Source organism: Musa acuminata, chromosome BXJ2-11, assembly GCF_036884655.1.
Source record: "Musa acuminata AAA Group cultivar baxijiao chromosome BXJ2-11, Cavendish_Baxijiao_AAA, whole genome shotgun sequence".
Lineage (NCBI taxonomy): Eukaryota > Viridiplantae > Streptophyta > Magnoliopsida > Zingiberales > Musaceae > Musa > Musa acuminata.
Window position 1 is genome coordinate 7,530,620 of NC_088348.1, and position 16,460 is coordinate 7,547,079.

At 37.6% G+C, this 16,460-nt stretch overlaps 1 protein-coding gene across 1 annotated transcript; it reads left to right on the forward strand.

Annotated features, from left to right (window-relative positions):
• The first annotated feature begins 4,311 nt into the window (after positions 1 to 4,311).
• On the forward strand, positions 4,312 to 16,007 carry LOC135627932 (casein kinase 1-like protein HD16). The gene is made up of 17 exons (XM_065134395.1): positions 4,312 to 4,468; positions 4,587 to 5,126; positions 7,045 to 7,173; positions 7,312 to 7,385; positions 7,484 to 7,553; positions 7,709 to 7,764; positions 8,247 to 8,318; positions 8,423 to 8,517; positions 8,695 to 8,761; positions 8,865 to 8,994; positions 9,090 to 9,308; positions 9,388 to 9,518; positions 12,236 to 12,410; positions 12,483 to 12,573; positions 15,125 to 15,282; positions 15,413 to 15,601; positions 15,752 to 16,007. Exons 2-17 carry the CDS (start codon positions 4,680 to 4,682, stop codon positions 15,809 to 15,811), a joined length of 2,163 nt encoding a protein of 720 aa, XP_064990467.1. The 5' UTR covers positions 4,312 to 4,468; positions 4,587 to 4,679; the 3' UTR covers positions 15,812 to 16,007.
• The last annotated feature ends 453 nt before the right edge of the window (positions 16,008 to 16,460 follow it).

Below are 16,460 nucleotides of genomic sequence, written 5' to 3' on the forward strand. Positions count from 1 at the left end.
ACGTGCAGGAGCTCGACGACGAAGAAGTAGGTCACTCGCTTAGAGAGAAGACTGCACTCGGGAGATGAGGCTCATACTCAACCCGACCCTATGCTCGCTTCCTTCACCCGAGTATCCGTATGGACAACCATGCGTATTCGAGATTGGACCGATCTATATTGACACATCGATCATTGCATAAAGGTTCATTAATACTTTTAGTTTATTATTATTATTATTATTGACCATTTATATTTTTAGTTTAGTGTTCCTACGTTTCAAACTTTGTGAGGACTCGAAAGGTACAAATTTATTACAGCATTTATGATTGGTCTTTCTCTTTCTTTTAGTTTCAAAAGGTACGAACCCTACGTAATAATATCTTATAAATGGCCTCTGTTCATCACAGTTTCATGTACAGCAAAATTCCTAATTGGTACAGCAATTAGGAATTTTTGAGACTCACTGTTCATCACAGTTTCACGTAATAATATTATCTTATAAATGGCCTCTGTTCATCACAGATGCTGTAACCTCTGTTTTTCATGCCCCCATCATATATTAAATTCCTAATCGGTACAGCAAAATTTCCTCAGTCTCGCCTCTTCTCTGAAAATGAAATTTTTTAGACTGGTTTAGCAGTATCGTGACATTGTTTGCTCATATTCATTGCATCCCAAGTACTTAATCAATCGATGTTTCTTGATATCTTCTCTTGCATGCGTGTCTGCTTAGAAAATAAGGACATTTATTTTTTGCATGCGTTTTTAGTTAGCTTGAAATTTTGACTTGGCTAAAACATTCTGATCTTTGTAGTCTTTGCTACTATACTCTCTCTATCGAGATATGCAAAGTCAAACTTTAGTTTACTGATTTGATTTGCACCATCATAATCATACCTTCATGAGTCGCGACATCTTAGCAAGAGGATCGGGGGACGCTTCCTTAACACAAGAGAGATTAAGGTTTTTTTTTCAATCTTGATCCATTAATCTAAGTGGTCTTATGAAAGTATAAGAAGAGAGAAGAAGGATCTAATTTTCTTTGCAGATTGATATCTTAGATTCGACGATTACGTCATTAGATAATGTTTATTCTTCTGAATAAAAATAAAATTAGATATTATTATATTTAATTTTATTTGATTTTAATTCTGAAATAAAAGATTATTTTTATATTATAAATAACATAATTACAGATTTTATGCTAACGACAATAACTTTGATGCTCGGCCTTGATGGTGCCGGAATGCCTCAGGTTCCAAACCCTGTCTCGACGGTGGTCCCATCAGCTCCTCAGCCCCAACACCGTGATTATTTCGGCATCAGGATGAGTTTGGCTGTTCTTCCCCCGAGTACCACTCCCATGCCACGTCGAATGTTCAAGGTGGAAGGAGTACTGTGGAGAATGGCACCATGGGGGTGTGTCGGCACGGCAGTGTGCGCATTGTGGTTCATTGTTTGACACTTGCCGAACTGTGTCCTCCTAAGAGACACTGAAAAAGGCTTTTGCATCATTTAGTTGTGGATGTGTATGGTTAAAGATTCTGACACTGCCTCACCTTCAACCCTTGGACGTTCTGAAATTGTACCTGCTTCTTGCGATCTTCCTTTTTTGTTTTGGTTGGATGGATGGATGGTTGGACGGATTACTTGTTTGATTCACGGAAACAATGGAAGCTATGGATGAATACACTGGATGCTCTTTTGAGATGTTTAATTCTCAGCTTCTTTCTCGTTAGCAGATCTTGTGATGATCTCCCATTTGCCTTTGGTAGTAGCCAAATTTGCTGCTGCTGCTGCTGCTGCAATTTGGAACCAAGACAAGGAAAGTTTCGATGCTCACACATCAATCAGCTACATGGTTTTATTACTCTGTTTCACAACTTGCTTTGCAGAACACATGCGTATAGTCGATGGAAGGGAGTGAGAATCATAAGATCAGGAGAATTTTTCTTTGTTCTTTTCTTCGAGGGCCACTCAGCATGATGCCAAACGGTGGTGGGAAGAGGAAGGAAGTAAGCAACCACAAGGAGGAGGTGTAGTGGCCAAAATGTTACTTTCACTTAGAGCAAATGGTGGTAGCTGGGGTGAAGTAATTTGATTTAATGAAGCACTTTCCATGTCACAAACTCATCATTATGTACTTATGCTGGGCTGATGATTTCTGAGTCCTTTTTCTTCCCCTCTTTGTGTGGCTTTGACATGAGTAGAAGAACAATTATGCCTTCTTCTTAAGCTGATGGCTGTCGACTTCTCAAGATAATGCAATCCAACTTCCACAGTCATCATCATAGTCTTTAGAACAATAATGTCTTCTTCTCTGTGTCATTTTATAATCCTTTCAAGACAACACCTGATATGAAATTCTCATGATAGAATATTGCAGACCTCTGATCACAACTGACATCATATTTTACCTTTGTTAGGCACATTAAATGGGAGGAAGCCTGGGAGAGTGGAATCATCCTTTTTAATATTTCAGGCTCAAAGCAATCTCCACCTTCTCTCACTATCACTCATTGGACATGTGAAAAGAGCCACTCTCACAATCCTTTTTTTTTTTTTTTTGTCTTTTGACTTGTCTCGGAGGACATCACAATTTCTTTTAGGATGATCTTAGCTTTTAGATCACACTCCCGAGTGGTCGTCCGTCGGAGGATCTGTTCTTACTTCACTTCATGTCTTGAGAAGATCATTAAAATTCTAACATGCAAACAAAAGACAAAAAAAACATCATCTTCTTACAGATGTGTCAGTGTTGTGGGTTCAATAATTCATACAGAGGTCAATATCTTAGGCATCTTAAAATTTGCTTCAGTATCAGTAGAATGGACCCAAAATGTTTGAGTTAAGATTGTAGATGCTCATAAATAGGGGCATTGTTTATTAACACTTTTGCAGGCACCAGTTGATGAGGGTATTAAACCCAAAGGCTAGGATGAGGGGGCACCAACATAGCCAGCCCCCACTATGCATGCAAGAATAAAAGCATCAAAGCAAGCTTTCACGTATAAAGAGGTTGCTGTTGGAGCATTAACCTTGATTTCTAGGTCGTGTTTTTTATATGCCATGCCATTTGAGATGTGTAAAATAATACATATTAAATGTGAGAAAATAAATTAACTTGATATGCAAATTTAAATATATATTATATAAATTCAAATTTTAAGTTTTTCTCGTCTCCTCCCTCGTTCTCTATTTAGATGGGACGAAGATATGGATGGAAACTCGGACGTTTTTTTTTATCATCCTTAATTATTTTTATTTAATAAAAAAAATATTAAAATCTAATTAATAATATTAAATTTATAATATATATATATATATATATATATTAAATATAAAAATATATCAATACTAAAATTTATGTATAAAAAAAGATGGAGAGAACCAATAAGGATAAAGTTAAATAGTCATCATGATAAATGAGGAGATATTTCATTTGGTGTAATTGAACCAAATGATTCTTAATTAAATTATAATCGATTTAATTAAAATTTATTTAATATAATTTGAATAACGAAAGCTTAACATGTTTCGCCTAATATCTCTATCTACATATTAATAAGTCGAGTACGAATATAAATACATGTACGAGTATAAGATGGGGAGCACTTTATCTGTTTCTGTCTAATATTTACATGAATAATATAAAATATCATCATTCCTATTTATTTTTTTTCCATCCGGGATAAATTTATATGGATGCTTATATTTACGGGTATAATTGATGTCCCGAATAATAATAATATCCTGATAAGTTACATTGATTTTAATTAAAGGTTAATTGTTTCTGAACCGAATGATTACAAAATAAAAACCCTGATAAAACAAAATAATCTTCACATCTTCAAACTCAGGAACAAATTTCATTTAGATACAGAGAGGATAATTAGGAAATATTGGTTCAGACCAATATGATCGTCTGGACCAAGCGAACCCCATGTTTGCAGGCTTATTAGACGTATAAATTTATAATATTAACTCAATAAAAGATGTTAAAAAGCCACACAGAGAGAGTGAGAGAGACACACACCGCTTATAGGATTCGGGCGGATAGGATCCGACCCGCTTCTACCCCGCGAACGGAAACTACGATCTATCGAGCTAGCACTTAGTAGCCCTACGTGGGGTAACAGAGACACCCAATCGTCGGTAGGGTACCAAATCGAGAACGTGAAGACGAGTAAGAAGGCGGTTCCGTCAAATTTGGCATCCGCTTCCCGATTCTCTATTGAGTGCTCGTTTCCTTTGGAATTCGCACACTCGTCACACGTGTGGATACCACGTGCTGTTCACCCAGTGCCCTCTCGGGTCGCGTCAATCACCATCCGTAACCCATTGGGTCGTTTATCTCGATCCCCCCCTCTCTCTCTCTCTCTCTATTTTCTTTCGCTCGCAGGCGCGTCGACGAAACCCTCGATCGATCCAACGATCCGCCAAGGAGGAGTAGTCCGGTTCGATCCTTCTCCTCTAGCTGTCTGAAGGTGGTTCCTCGATCTTTTCTCCCTCGATCGCTTCGATCCCCTCGTAGCTCGAAAGATTAAAGAAAGATTTCTGGCGATTGCGAGCTGACGGGGATTTTTCTTTTTTGGCGTCTTATAGGGTTTCTGGGACAGAATGGGTGGTAATTTCGGGTGGGATTGAGGGGATAATGGTCGGATTGGGAGCGCGGAGGCGCGATTGCATGGGTGAAGAATGCCAGAGCTGCGGAGCGGGGTGCGTCGACGGGGTCGTTCTCCACCAACGCCGGCACCGCCGGCGGTAGATCGCCCCTTGCGGAACACGAGGGCGCGTGCCGCCGCCGCCGCCGCCAAGAAGCCGGAGCCTGCAGGGGTTGCTGCCGGGGGTAGCCGGCGGGTGAGGACCAGGGCCGCGGCTCCGCGGCCGGCCTCGGCAAAGGGGAGGCAGAGGGTGAGATCGGCCAAGGGGAGGCAGATTTTGGTCGAGGAGGAGGAGGGGAGAGAGTCGGATCGATTGAAGGACGTGGTGTTGGTGGAGGAAGAGAAAAGAGGAAAGGGTCTTGTAAGTCAAGCGGAGGAAGCAAGAGGGAAGGAGATGATGGGTGATGAAAGCGGCGGATTGAGCGCTAATAGGGCCGCGAGACAGGAGGAGGAGGGGAACACTAATCCCTTTCCCGAAAAGGTATTCTCTTGTCTGTTCATATACCTTTGCTTGCAATTGTTAGAGGAAGTTTTATTCTTTGCAGATCATGTTCTTATATGTAGCTGGATCTGAATTATACGTCATTAGTGCTAATTGTTATCTTTTTTTTTTAACTCAGTTATATTTTCTCTTTTCTTTTGTTTTTAATTATTTATGCAACGACAAATGGAGCTTTTCTTCTTGCTTCAGATATTTTGTCGTCATACTTGGCAAATTATCAAGTCTCATGAACTTTGCAGTGCTCTGTGAATCGTATATGCTAAAGCATCCTACTTTGTACTATTTGCATACTTTCATCTTCCAACGGGTCAGAACACCACTAGTTGATCTCTGTACTGAATTTTACTTTCTGGTGGAAATTTCATGGAATTGTTATGTTTCTTTCTTAATGTGATATATCAGCAAATCTTATGTATATTGTTTTGATCTATTTTATTTAGCCTATTCTACCTATGTGATATATGGGCAAATTGTATGCATATTATCTTTATCTCCTTAGCTTTGCATTTCTACCTATTATAGAATAAAACCAAAGTAGTAATGCTTTATTTTATCGTTGCATTTTCTACCGTAAAAAATGCTACTCTTTGCAATTTACAATCTGATACATTATAATTATTTTTTTCTCTGGCCATATTAGTTGTTATTATTTAAGTTCTTGTTCTGAGGACCTGATGCATAATTTAGGCAAGTAGCAGGCTTACCATAATTAGATTTTTTTAAATTTTTTTTGGCAAAAACATTTCCTAAGTTCTTCCTCTTTGATTAGTTCTTTGTCTTCTGAGTTTAAGCATTGTCAGCAGTTGATTTAATTGTTTCTACCTATTACTGTTTCCTTCTTTTTCGCTGACTCTCTACTATGGCATCATTGCTTCACTTATTAGTTCATCATGTGATGATTGTATGCCTTGCATCTACACTACTCGTGATATTATGGCTTATTGCTGTTGTTGTATATTGCACTCTCTTCTTATGTCTACATAGATTCCCTTCTTGTCCTTCCGATGCTTGTTATTACCATATTCTCTTGTTATCTTATTGACGTTATATAATCTAGAGGTCAATAAGAACTTCATTTTTTGATTTGTCAACTGGAAAACTTAAGTCTATTGAATTAATTTTGAAACCTGAACTGTAAGTGCATCTTATACAAGTTGTAAAGGACAATTTTTTCACAAATCCAAAAATTCTTCTATTTTGTTGTTCGATCTTCCTTGTACAATCTATCCTTGTGTGCATGTTATTTTAACCCTAATCCTAACATCATTGATGTCCAATAATTAAGGCATTGTCTATACAACCATCAGAGTATGTGCCTTGGTGTCATGGTAAAGTTAACTTTTCGAGATCTAGGTGACCTAACCCTTGTAGGGTTAGGCTGTGTATATTGACTCTCCAGAGATCCCGAATTTGTGGGGGTCTTGTGCAATGGGCTGCATTTCCAAACCCCACCCCAACACCCCCACCCACCCCCCCCCCCCCCCCCCCCCCCCCCCATACAACCATTGCTTTTTGCAAGAATGACCATCATTAGATGAGGCCAAATTGTATCTGCTTTTCATTTATTCACTGCAGGATTTCTCTCTTTTCAATCTCATCTTCTGAGTTCTGACAATTGTCATATGGACCCATCAATTTAACGAAGGGTCTTGCTTCTGGTTGTTTGTTTATATTAATGTTGTATGTGGTATATGCAGTTCTTAAATTATGTCAATTCTTCCTGAAAGCAACATCTACCTTGTGTTTAAGCATGTCTTGTCCGTTTTTTGTTTTGTTAGACGTATTTGGAGCTTGTGTGGATCTCTTAAGGTTTTCTCTTGTTTTTGTTCACTATAATTTTTCAGTGGTTACCTTAGTGTGAGAATAAAAGATTGATCTTCATTCAAAATAATTTTAGGTCCAAGTTGGTGGTTCTCCTGTATATAAGGTTGAGAGGAAGCTGGGCAAGGGTGGGTTTGGTCAGGTGTTTGTTGGTCGACGAGTCTCTGGTGGCATTGATCGAGCAATGGGTCCTGGTGCATTGGAGGTATTATTTAATCTGCACACTTTTTTGTTTATCACGAAGTTGTAGGAGCGGAGGCATTTGTAAGAGGTTTATCATGTCTGGCTATTATCTAGTTTTCTTTTTGAATAAGAGTGCTTCTGATATTACCTTTGTTAATAGGTTGCTATCAAATTCGAGCACAGGAACAGTAAAGGCTGTAATTATGGCCCTCCTTATGAATGGCAAGTTTACAGGTTCGTCTAGATATCATCTTTGAAAAAGCTTTTTTGATTCTGATGATCCTTTTATTCTGTAGTGGTAGCTCTGACTTATTGCTTTTGCTTTTATTTAGTGCTCTTGGTGGCAGTTATGGAGTGCCTAGGGTACACTATAAAGGTCGGCAAGGTGACTACTATGTGATGGTATGGTTTCTTCTTACGCACTCTTATGCATCCTTCCAATCAGATGGTTGGCTTGCAGCTACCTTTGTCACTTGCTTTATACATCTAGTCAGCATACAAACTTCCTCAGATCCTGTGTTGACCTACTTGTTTCACTTACCTCTTTGTAACTTCAGGTAATGGACATGCTAGGTCCCAGCCTTTGGGATGCTTGGAATTCTTCAGGTCAAACGTGAGTATCCTGTCGAAGTTCATTTTTTAGCAAATGACATCCATAGTTGAGTATTCTTAGTTACCTATTTGTGCGGCACCTTTCAATTCATACTAGGTGTGATCTTATGCACACATGTATGTACACGACATTTAGTTAAAATAATGTTAGGTAAGACTGCTAAAGCTTCCCATAAGTATGGCCTTCAGTGGTTATGCTTTTTCTTATTTTGAAACGGGGCACTGAACCCTACTTACTATATAGGGTTATAAGGCTTCATAAGGTTATACTAGACCGCAATTATGATATAGGACCATCGAGCATATTCAAGCCTACAACTCTCAAAGGCAAATCATCTATAACATTGGAAGGGAAAATGTGCAACTTGTGCAAGAGGGACATGCTATCCCAGACCTCTTACTAGGGGAAAAATACTCATCATTCAAGACAAAAATTATGGCATTCATCATTATCTTTTGAAAGGCTGTTTTGAAATTTCTCAGGATGTCATCAGAAATGGTTGCTTGCATTGCTGTTGAGTCGATATCAATTCTTGAGAAGATGCATACAAAAGGGTAAGAATAAAGTCATCCACTCACCTGTATATGTTATCTTTCAAAGAGGTGTTCCTTTCACTCAGAGCTTTTCTGTGCCTAACCAATTGAACAAAATTTACCAGATATGTCCATGGAGATGTAAAGCCAGAAAACTTCCTTCTTGGTCAGCCAGCAACACCTCAGGAAAAGAAGTTATTTCTTGTTGATCTTGGATTAGGTGAGTGAAGAGTTTCTTGGTAGCTGGGCAACACCTCATGCCTTGCATTTTGTTTTATTTTATGATTTCCTTTTTCTTTCTATGCATTTGCATTTAGATTTTTACAGACGACTTTACTTTTGCTTTTAATTATCCTTTTATTACCTTATTTTAGATTCCTTTTGTAACCTTTTTTAGCCACAAGATGGAAAGATGCTAGCAGTGGTCATCATGTTGAGTATGACCAACGCCCAGATGTGTTCAGGTATTCTAATTTTGCACATTATACAATTTCCAATAATGAACTTGATGCCTGTTTTGGACTATTCTGGTCATCATTATTAATACCAGCAGTTTATATTCTGTAGAGGAACTGTTCGATATGCAAGTGTTCATGCACATCTAGGAAGAACTGCAAGCAGGAGAGATGATCTGGAATCTCTTGCATATACACTAATTTTTCTTCATCGAGGCAGATTACCATGGCAAGGATACCAGGTCATTGAGGGCAAGGCACAAAATTTTCCAAATGTCTGATTGACTATCTATGGTTATGTTGATCTTTGTTTTCTTTGTATGTCTGTCCATCACAGGGTGACAATAAGTCATTCTTAGTTTGCAAGAAAAAGATGGCAACGTCCCCAGAGATGCTATGTTGCATCTGTCCTCCACCATTTAAGCAATTTCTTGAGATTGTGGTTAACATGAAATTTGATGAGGAACCTAACTACTCTAAGCTTATTTCTTTGTTTGATGGGTTGATTGGACCAAATCCAGCAGTTAGGCCAATCAACACTGATGGTGCTCAAAAGGTCTTTGTTATACCTGTATAATTTGATTTTTTTATCAAATTCACGAGTTGCAAGCTAATCACGACAGATTATCTATTAGGTTGGTCAAAAACGTGGCAGATTGACTATTGATGAAGAAGACGAAAGCCAACAAAGGAAGAAGATCCGTTTAGGAGTGCCTGCCACCCAGTGGATTTCTGTATATAATGCTAGGCTTCCAATGAAACAAAGGTAGATTTTCATTGATTCTAGTTTGCTTACTGTTGTTTTCAGGCCAAGGTAAATTCAGCTCTCCACACTGTGTTGAGCTTCATGATACTGTTGTAAAGTTTGTTGTTTTATTCGTGTTGCCTCTATGATTGACAATTTGACACATGGATGTAGCCATACAAACTAATACATAGTTGGTAAACATTTTGCAATAGTTTTTCATATGCAGATAGCACATTTGATTTTCTTGTTTATCAAGTGTTGTTCAAATGTCGATAAAATATAGTCGATCCCTATTAATCTTGGATGACCTTTAAAGTTTAGGATGTAATTTGTTTTTGATTTTCTCTGATGTTGTCCCATTTATGAAAATTTGATGCGATTCACAAAGGAAAATTAAGTTATTGTGAATGGAACTGTGGATTGTTATGAAAAAGAATTAAGACCTCCAATGTAAAAACCAAGCAATTAAGAAATTGACTTACTAAAAGTAATTTTAGGAGTTACTCTCTTCTAATCAACTTGCACTTATCTATTTGACTTCATCTCATTTTTCGCTTGTTCTCTAACTTATTGATTAACCTCTTATTAGATCTGAGAGCAATTTTGTCTTTGTGCTCTAATTGTGTTGCAAAGAAACTTTAAAGAGTCAGTTTTAGCTAAAAAAAATAATGAGATTAAGGCTAGAGGTTAAAACTTTCATGTTTGAGATTTGGTTTTAGGTTGAGGACGCCAGTTTCTGTGGGTTAGATCTTAGAGGTTTGACTGTAAAGATTTTGAAATAAGTATTTGTTAGGCTTCTTTAATGTTTATACTGTACTCATGTGATCTGGTTTAATTTAAGGTTATATGGGTTTGAACAGTAAAGGGTTCACCATTTAGAGAATGCTTGTTGGTTATAAAGCAATGGGTATGGATGTTATTTACCAATATGGCTAGTACCAATATGTTGATTCGGTGAATCCTGATGCAGTCTATGACAGATATGACAATGACAACTATTTTAAACATATCTATATATGAAAAGCTTGAGATCTTCCTATATTGTTAGGAGTTTTTCTTTTTTAGTCAAAAATTTTGACTAGCGCTTTTCTTCATCGAGGGAGAGCAAGATGTCCAAGACACTAATCTAATGTAAAATTAAAGTTCTTTGTTGCTGGACAAACAGAAATCAAATAACCGAGAATATTTTTGTGGCTAATGGAGCTCATATATATAGGTTGCTGATGCTAAAAACCTGATTACAATAAACAAATACTAAATTAGGATTAAATACCCTTGTAATAAGCTGTTGCCCTCATTCTACCTTCTGGCTGAACCCAGATGTGGATTCTTGAGTTACTGATAGCCCTTAGAGGTTGATGTGATTTGGGACGGAGCCATGACCCCTTTTCCATCCAAACTAGGGGTCTGCAGTCCCTAGCATGAGGTCTCTTTAGCCCTTCCTCGAATTTCTTGATCTGAACTGGGTCCTATTGGGATTTTTGAAGCAACTCTTCTTAATGTAATTCGGGGTTCTTTGGTTGACTTGATGGGGCTGATGCAGTAGCCATCCAGGCTTGTAGTCAGGTGGGTGAGGGTGGATGTGTAGGTCTGCTGGTCCAGGTTTGGCTCCAGGAGTGATTTGTTAAGTATATAAAATTGATGAAGAACTTCAGCCCATGACAGACAGGGGTTTCCTCGGACATTTTGGGAAAATATAGACGCATGCTGTAAGAAGCTAAAGAGTAGAAGGAAATGGAGTGTCTAGGAGGGAAAGTGAGAAGACAATGGGTTCCTCAAAGGAAGTCTAGGTTATTGGTAGAATTGGCTTTCTTAGGATATTTGCATGGCCAACTGAAATTTTTTCCCACTTCAAAACTATTGTTTCAGACCTCATTAAGTTGCTGTGCTTAGCACGTGCATTTGAGCTACTTTCTTTATAGTTTTAGAATATTGAAGATTTAGGTCATGATAGATAGTAACAATTAATAAACTAGCATCCATATCTTATACATCATGAAATTAATTGTTTGTAGTAACATAGTATTTCATTAACATAGAGAAGATTTCAATAACTTTGATAAATGAACTAAGATCATATGAAATTTCATTAATCCTTATTTAATGCTTAATACAAATGAAAATAAAACAATATGTCTAAACATATATTTTTCTTGTGTAAACTCCAAAGATCCAACATTTGAGAATGACAAAGTTCTCTTGAGAAGTACTGGCAAGTGTCTCCCAAGTCCATTTATTGAAAATGGATACTTGAAGAAGTATCCTAAACATATCTAAGAACTATACTGAAATGTTGTATCCAACATGTAATCAAAGCTATGCCATGTCAATTAAAATTATCCTTGTCTCATGGCTCACTGGTTGTTAAGGTTGCAGATTTTGCTCAAGTAGGATGATACTAATTGCTGTAGATAAAAAAAATAAAAAATTATGGATTTAAGCTGCAAATTCTACTTTGATTGTTAGTAGTTTCAAGTTCCAACTTCTATGGTAGAGCACTTAATATTGATAGTCACATACAAGGATGGAAAATGGCTTTCCTCAGTATGATCTTCTTGGGAATTCATTTTGCGTTTTTTTACCAAAAAATCATGGGTATTTAGATCTTCATTTATTTGTCTTTCATTGGGTTTTTTAAATTTTTTCAGAAGTTTGTACTTTTGGCAATGTATCATAATTTTTTCTGCTTGTGTTGTTTAACAGTGTGCCTTCTTGATGTTGTAACTTGTAATTAGGTACCACTACAATGTGGCGGATGCACGGTTGGCACAACATATAGAGAGGGGAAATGAAGATGGTCTGCTTATTAGTTGTGTTGCATCATGCTCCAATTTGTGGGCCATTATTATGGACGCAGGAACTGGTTTTACATCTCAAGTTTATGAGTTATCACCATTCTTCCTTCACAAGGTATGATGATATTATAGGCGAACCTCTTGTTATTATTTAAGGTGCCATTATCAATTCAGAGAAGTGATGTAGGAATGGATCATGGAACAATGGGAGAAAAACTACTATATCACCTCTCTTGCTGGTTCCAACAATGGAAGTTCTCTTGTAGTAATGTCAAAAGGTTTGTTTCTTGTGTTGGAAATTTATTATTGTCTTTTACATACTTAAAACTACTCAGCAATCCAAGACTAAACAATTATGCAGAATTCCAGCATATATTGGTTATTCCATAATGTATAGTGTAAACTGAAAATTAATGGTCATATAGAACTTTCGATGACCACTGTGTTTGTGGGCTTGGTAAAGATTTCGGTAGTTAATATTGGTTTTGAAAAGGAAAATAATGAGTCTTCTTATTTTAATTTAATGACCACTGTGTTTTTGGCCATGGTAAGGTTTAGGTTGTTAAAATGGTTTTGAAAAGAAAATAATGAGTCTGCTTACTTTAGTAAGTCTCACAGCCTGTCTTTACAGCTTGGAAGGCTTGAGCTTTATTTTGGTTCACCCCAACATTTCCCCCTTGTTCGACTGTTACTAAGTAGTTTTTGGATATCGAAGGGACCTCTCTAGATGGTAATCTTAATGTGGCCGATTTATCCTTTTTTGCAATCAGTTTTGCTACAGCACCTGCTGCGGTAGCTAATTGTCCACCCTTTCCAAGTGTGATTTCTATGTTATGTATGGCCGTGCCCAAGGGCACATCGGCTGAAGTATATTCTTTTTTTTATCAATAAAAATCCCTCTCCAATCTGTACAAGCTTCTTCCAAAGCATATGGCTTTCCAGATGTACATGATGACATCTAGACAGATGAATCTTATATTTAGGTAGTTAAAAATTAAAATGATTATGAAACAAAATAATGGGTCTGCTTATTCTAGCAAGCCTTACATTCTGACTCGAGCTTAGAAAACTTTCCCTCCATCAGAAAATTGGATTTCAAATTGGTAAGGTTTGTTAAGGTTAATAAGTCTAAATTCAATTTATCAAGAAAAGACGTTGGTCTCTGCTCAGGCTGAGAAAATTATGCACAAATTGATATGTAAAATTGTTTATAATTGATTATTAGCCTTTTCCTATAAGCCATTCTTAGATGCAGGATTCAGCAAGTGTATTGCTCAGAAAATAGGAAAACAGCCGAATATGGACAGTGAAGAGATGCTAAAAGAACATACAATAGACAAAGAAGGTTATGAGGTCAGAGGAAAAGCGGAGAGGAGTAATTAGAGAATTGCACAAGTAGAAATGAGAGGGGTGCTGGACAAAGAAGCCTTCATATTTTGTGATCTAATTAAGTATAAAAATTGCCACAAGATTCTGCAGAAGTTTTCGCAATGCTCACCTCCCCCTAACCTAATGGGAAAGAGCATGAACAAAAGTGACGGTTTGGGGAGAGAGAAGTGGGAGAGAAAAGGAGAAATGAAACACTAAATAAATAAGAAAAAGTTTGTGAAGGGATTTTAATGAATCATTTAATTATTAGGAGACCACCAGTTGCAGGTGTATCATAAGCATATAAACATATGAGTAGAAAGGTTTTATTTGTTAATATCAATTTGTGGATTTTAATCTTTATTGCTTTTATGATTTTAATGGATGCTATATTTTTTACCGAGAAATTTTGAGGTTGGCAAAGCCACCTATTTTGCAATGCTTACCTTGTTTTGGTTGACAATTACATGTGGCATTTATTGCGATGGTGATGAAACTATACTTGGTTGTGTACGATATGCTTATAATTTTGTATACTCTTGATTTTTGTAAATGAAACTACTCTACAATTTTCTACTGGGTTATGCGCATTATGATGTTTGTGCTGGAATTCAGGATATTGGAATTGTTGTGGATATTCTGTTATAGGGATGGACATTCATATATTGAACATTCTAAACACAAGCTGAGATCCTTTTGTTGGTCACGATATCCTCTCAAATTGACTACCAACTTGAATAAGACAAAGTGGTCACACAAATTTATGATTCATCATGACGAAGTGATCTTTTAAATTTATGATATATCTTGATGTAAAATCTTATTTTTTTTTGCATGAGGTTTTCAACTAAATTTTTTCATTTAGCAAGCAATCAGAACCGATAAAAAAATATAACTAAAATTACAATATTGGCGGTTCATTGTTTTTCCTTTCAGTATTTCACATACTTTGGGTTTTCTCCAATGCGATCCTTGCCCATATTTCAACATTTTAGGATGTTTATTTTGATCCATGGAGGAGACAACCATGTCTTCCTACTCTTAAAAGCTCTATGTGGTTTAACTAATCTATATTATACAATAAATAAGTTGGTTCGTCTGCCCATGGTAGGTCAGATTGTAGTTTCCTTTATTTTGTACAGCTTGAAAATTTAGCTATATCATGTGACTCTGATCTGCTTATTGTGACTACCTTTGGCTCTGGGTTGGTATACTAGTTTGGAATGTAGCACGTCTTGTAACTTGATTTTTTGTTTTTTTGTTTCATGCTTATACCTTGATATGCTTCAACATTGCATCACTAGAACTCAGCTATCGTTGTAACTGAGACAAATGTTCTTGAATATATTTTGAACTTGCAGCATCAAGAATTGGTAATCCTAGAAGTTTTATGAGTGTCTTCCATGTGGTTCTTGTACAATTTATTTTTTGATTTCTAACTGCATCTCCTGTTCAACTCAGGCACCCAATACACCCAGCAGTCATACAAAGTAAGTGAATCTTTCCCCTTCAAGTGGATAAACAAGAAGTGGAAAGAAGGATTTCATGTCACATCGATGGCAACAGCTGGGAGTCGATGGGGCATTGTCATGTCACGCAATGCTGGTTTTAGTGATCAGGTCTGATGCAACTTCCTAGTGACCTAGTATCCTACTAAATTGTCTGTATAGATTTTATTTGATGGTTGTTAGAATATGATTGAACTGAAGATGCCTTGCTTCTTGTTCCACTGCTCCACTGCTTTTGCAGGTTGTTGAATTGGACTTCCTGTATCCAAGTGAGGGCATCCACAGGCGTTGGGACAGTGGATATCGGATTACATCTATGGGTGCCACTTGGGATCAGGCTGCTCTTATTCTTAGTGTGCCCAAGCGGAAGCCCGGTGATGAGACTCAGGAGACCCTTCGGACATCAGCATTCCCGAGTGCCCATGTCAAGGTACATGAATGAATTCTTTATTGGCTCTTTTCCAACGAGACATGTCATGAGCACTGAGTTTGACCCCCATATTATTCGTATTTTGTGGATGGTGCTCTTGCTTGATTTTTTAGTTCAACCTGTTTCTTATCTTTTGATTTTGATGTGCAGGACAAATGGGCAAAGAATCTGTACCTGGCTTCGATTTGCTATGGGCGCACCGTATCGTGATACTTGATTCAGCTAACCTACATCCTAAATGTCCGGGAGCAACATTTTTCCCTGCCTTGTAGGCGATGTTATAAATTTAGTTTGTACATCAATCAAAATTGTTTGGATCGTAGCAGTCTGTGTAGGCTGTTTCACTGTATTTATTTCCCTTTTTTTAATTGTAAATGTGTTTGCCTGGGCTCCCCCATTCCCTTTCCCTTTCCTTTCCCCTTTCTACACGCATGCGCTTGCTGCAAGTCCATGAGAAAATTTTCTTGCAGACTCTGATGAAGTACGAACACTGGCGGCCTGCCTCTGCCACCATAGCGACCGAAGAGTTAACCAGAAAAAGCTTGAGACGGGCATGCTGATTTGCTGAGAGGTCTAGTGGTCTCTACGACATTTTAGAGGTGAGCCGACGTGACAAAGTTGTGGGAAGAGGACGATCCTTGGCATCATCACGGTGATGGGCCGCCGTTTCCTTTACCATCAGTTAGTTGCATTTCTATCTTTTATTTACGGTCCGTGTATTTTTAGTTGGCTCGAAAGTAGTATCTATTGGCATAAGAAAGAAAACCATCAAGGTAAGTATTTATTACTGTGGGTGCCGTGTTTAGACCATATTAGCCGGAAGAACTTATCTGGAGGCCCTTCTTTCCCCTCTTTGTAA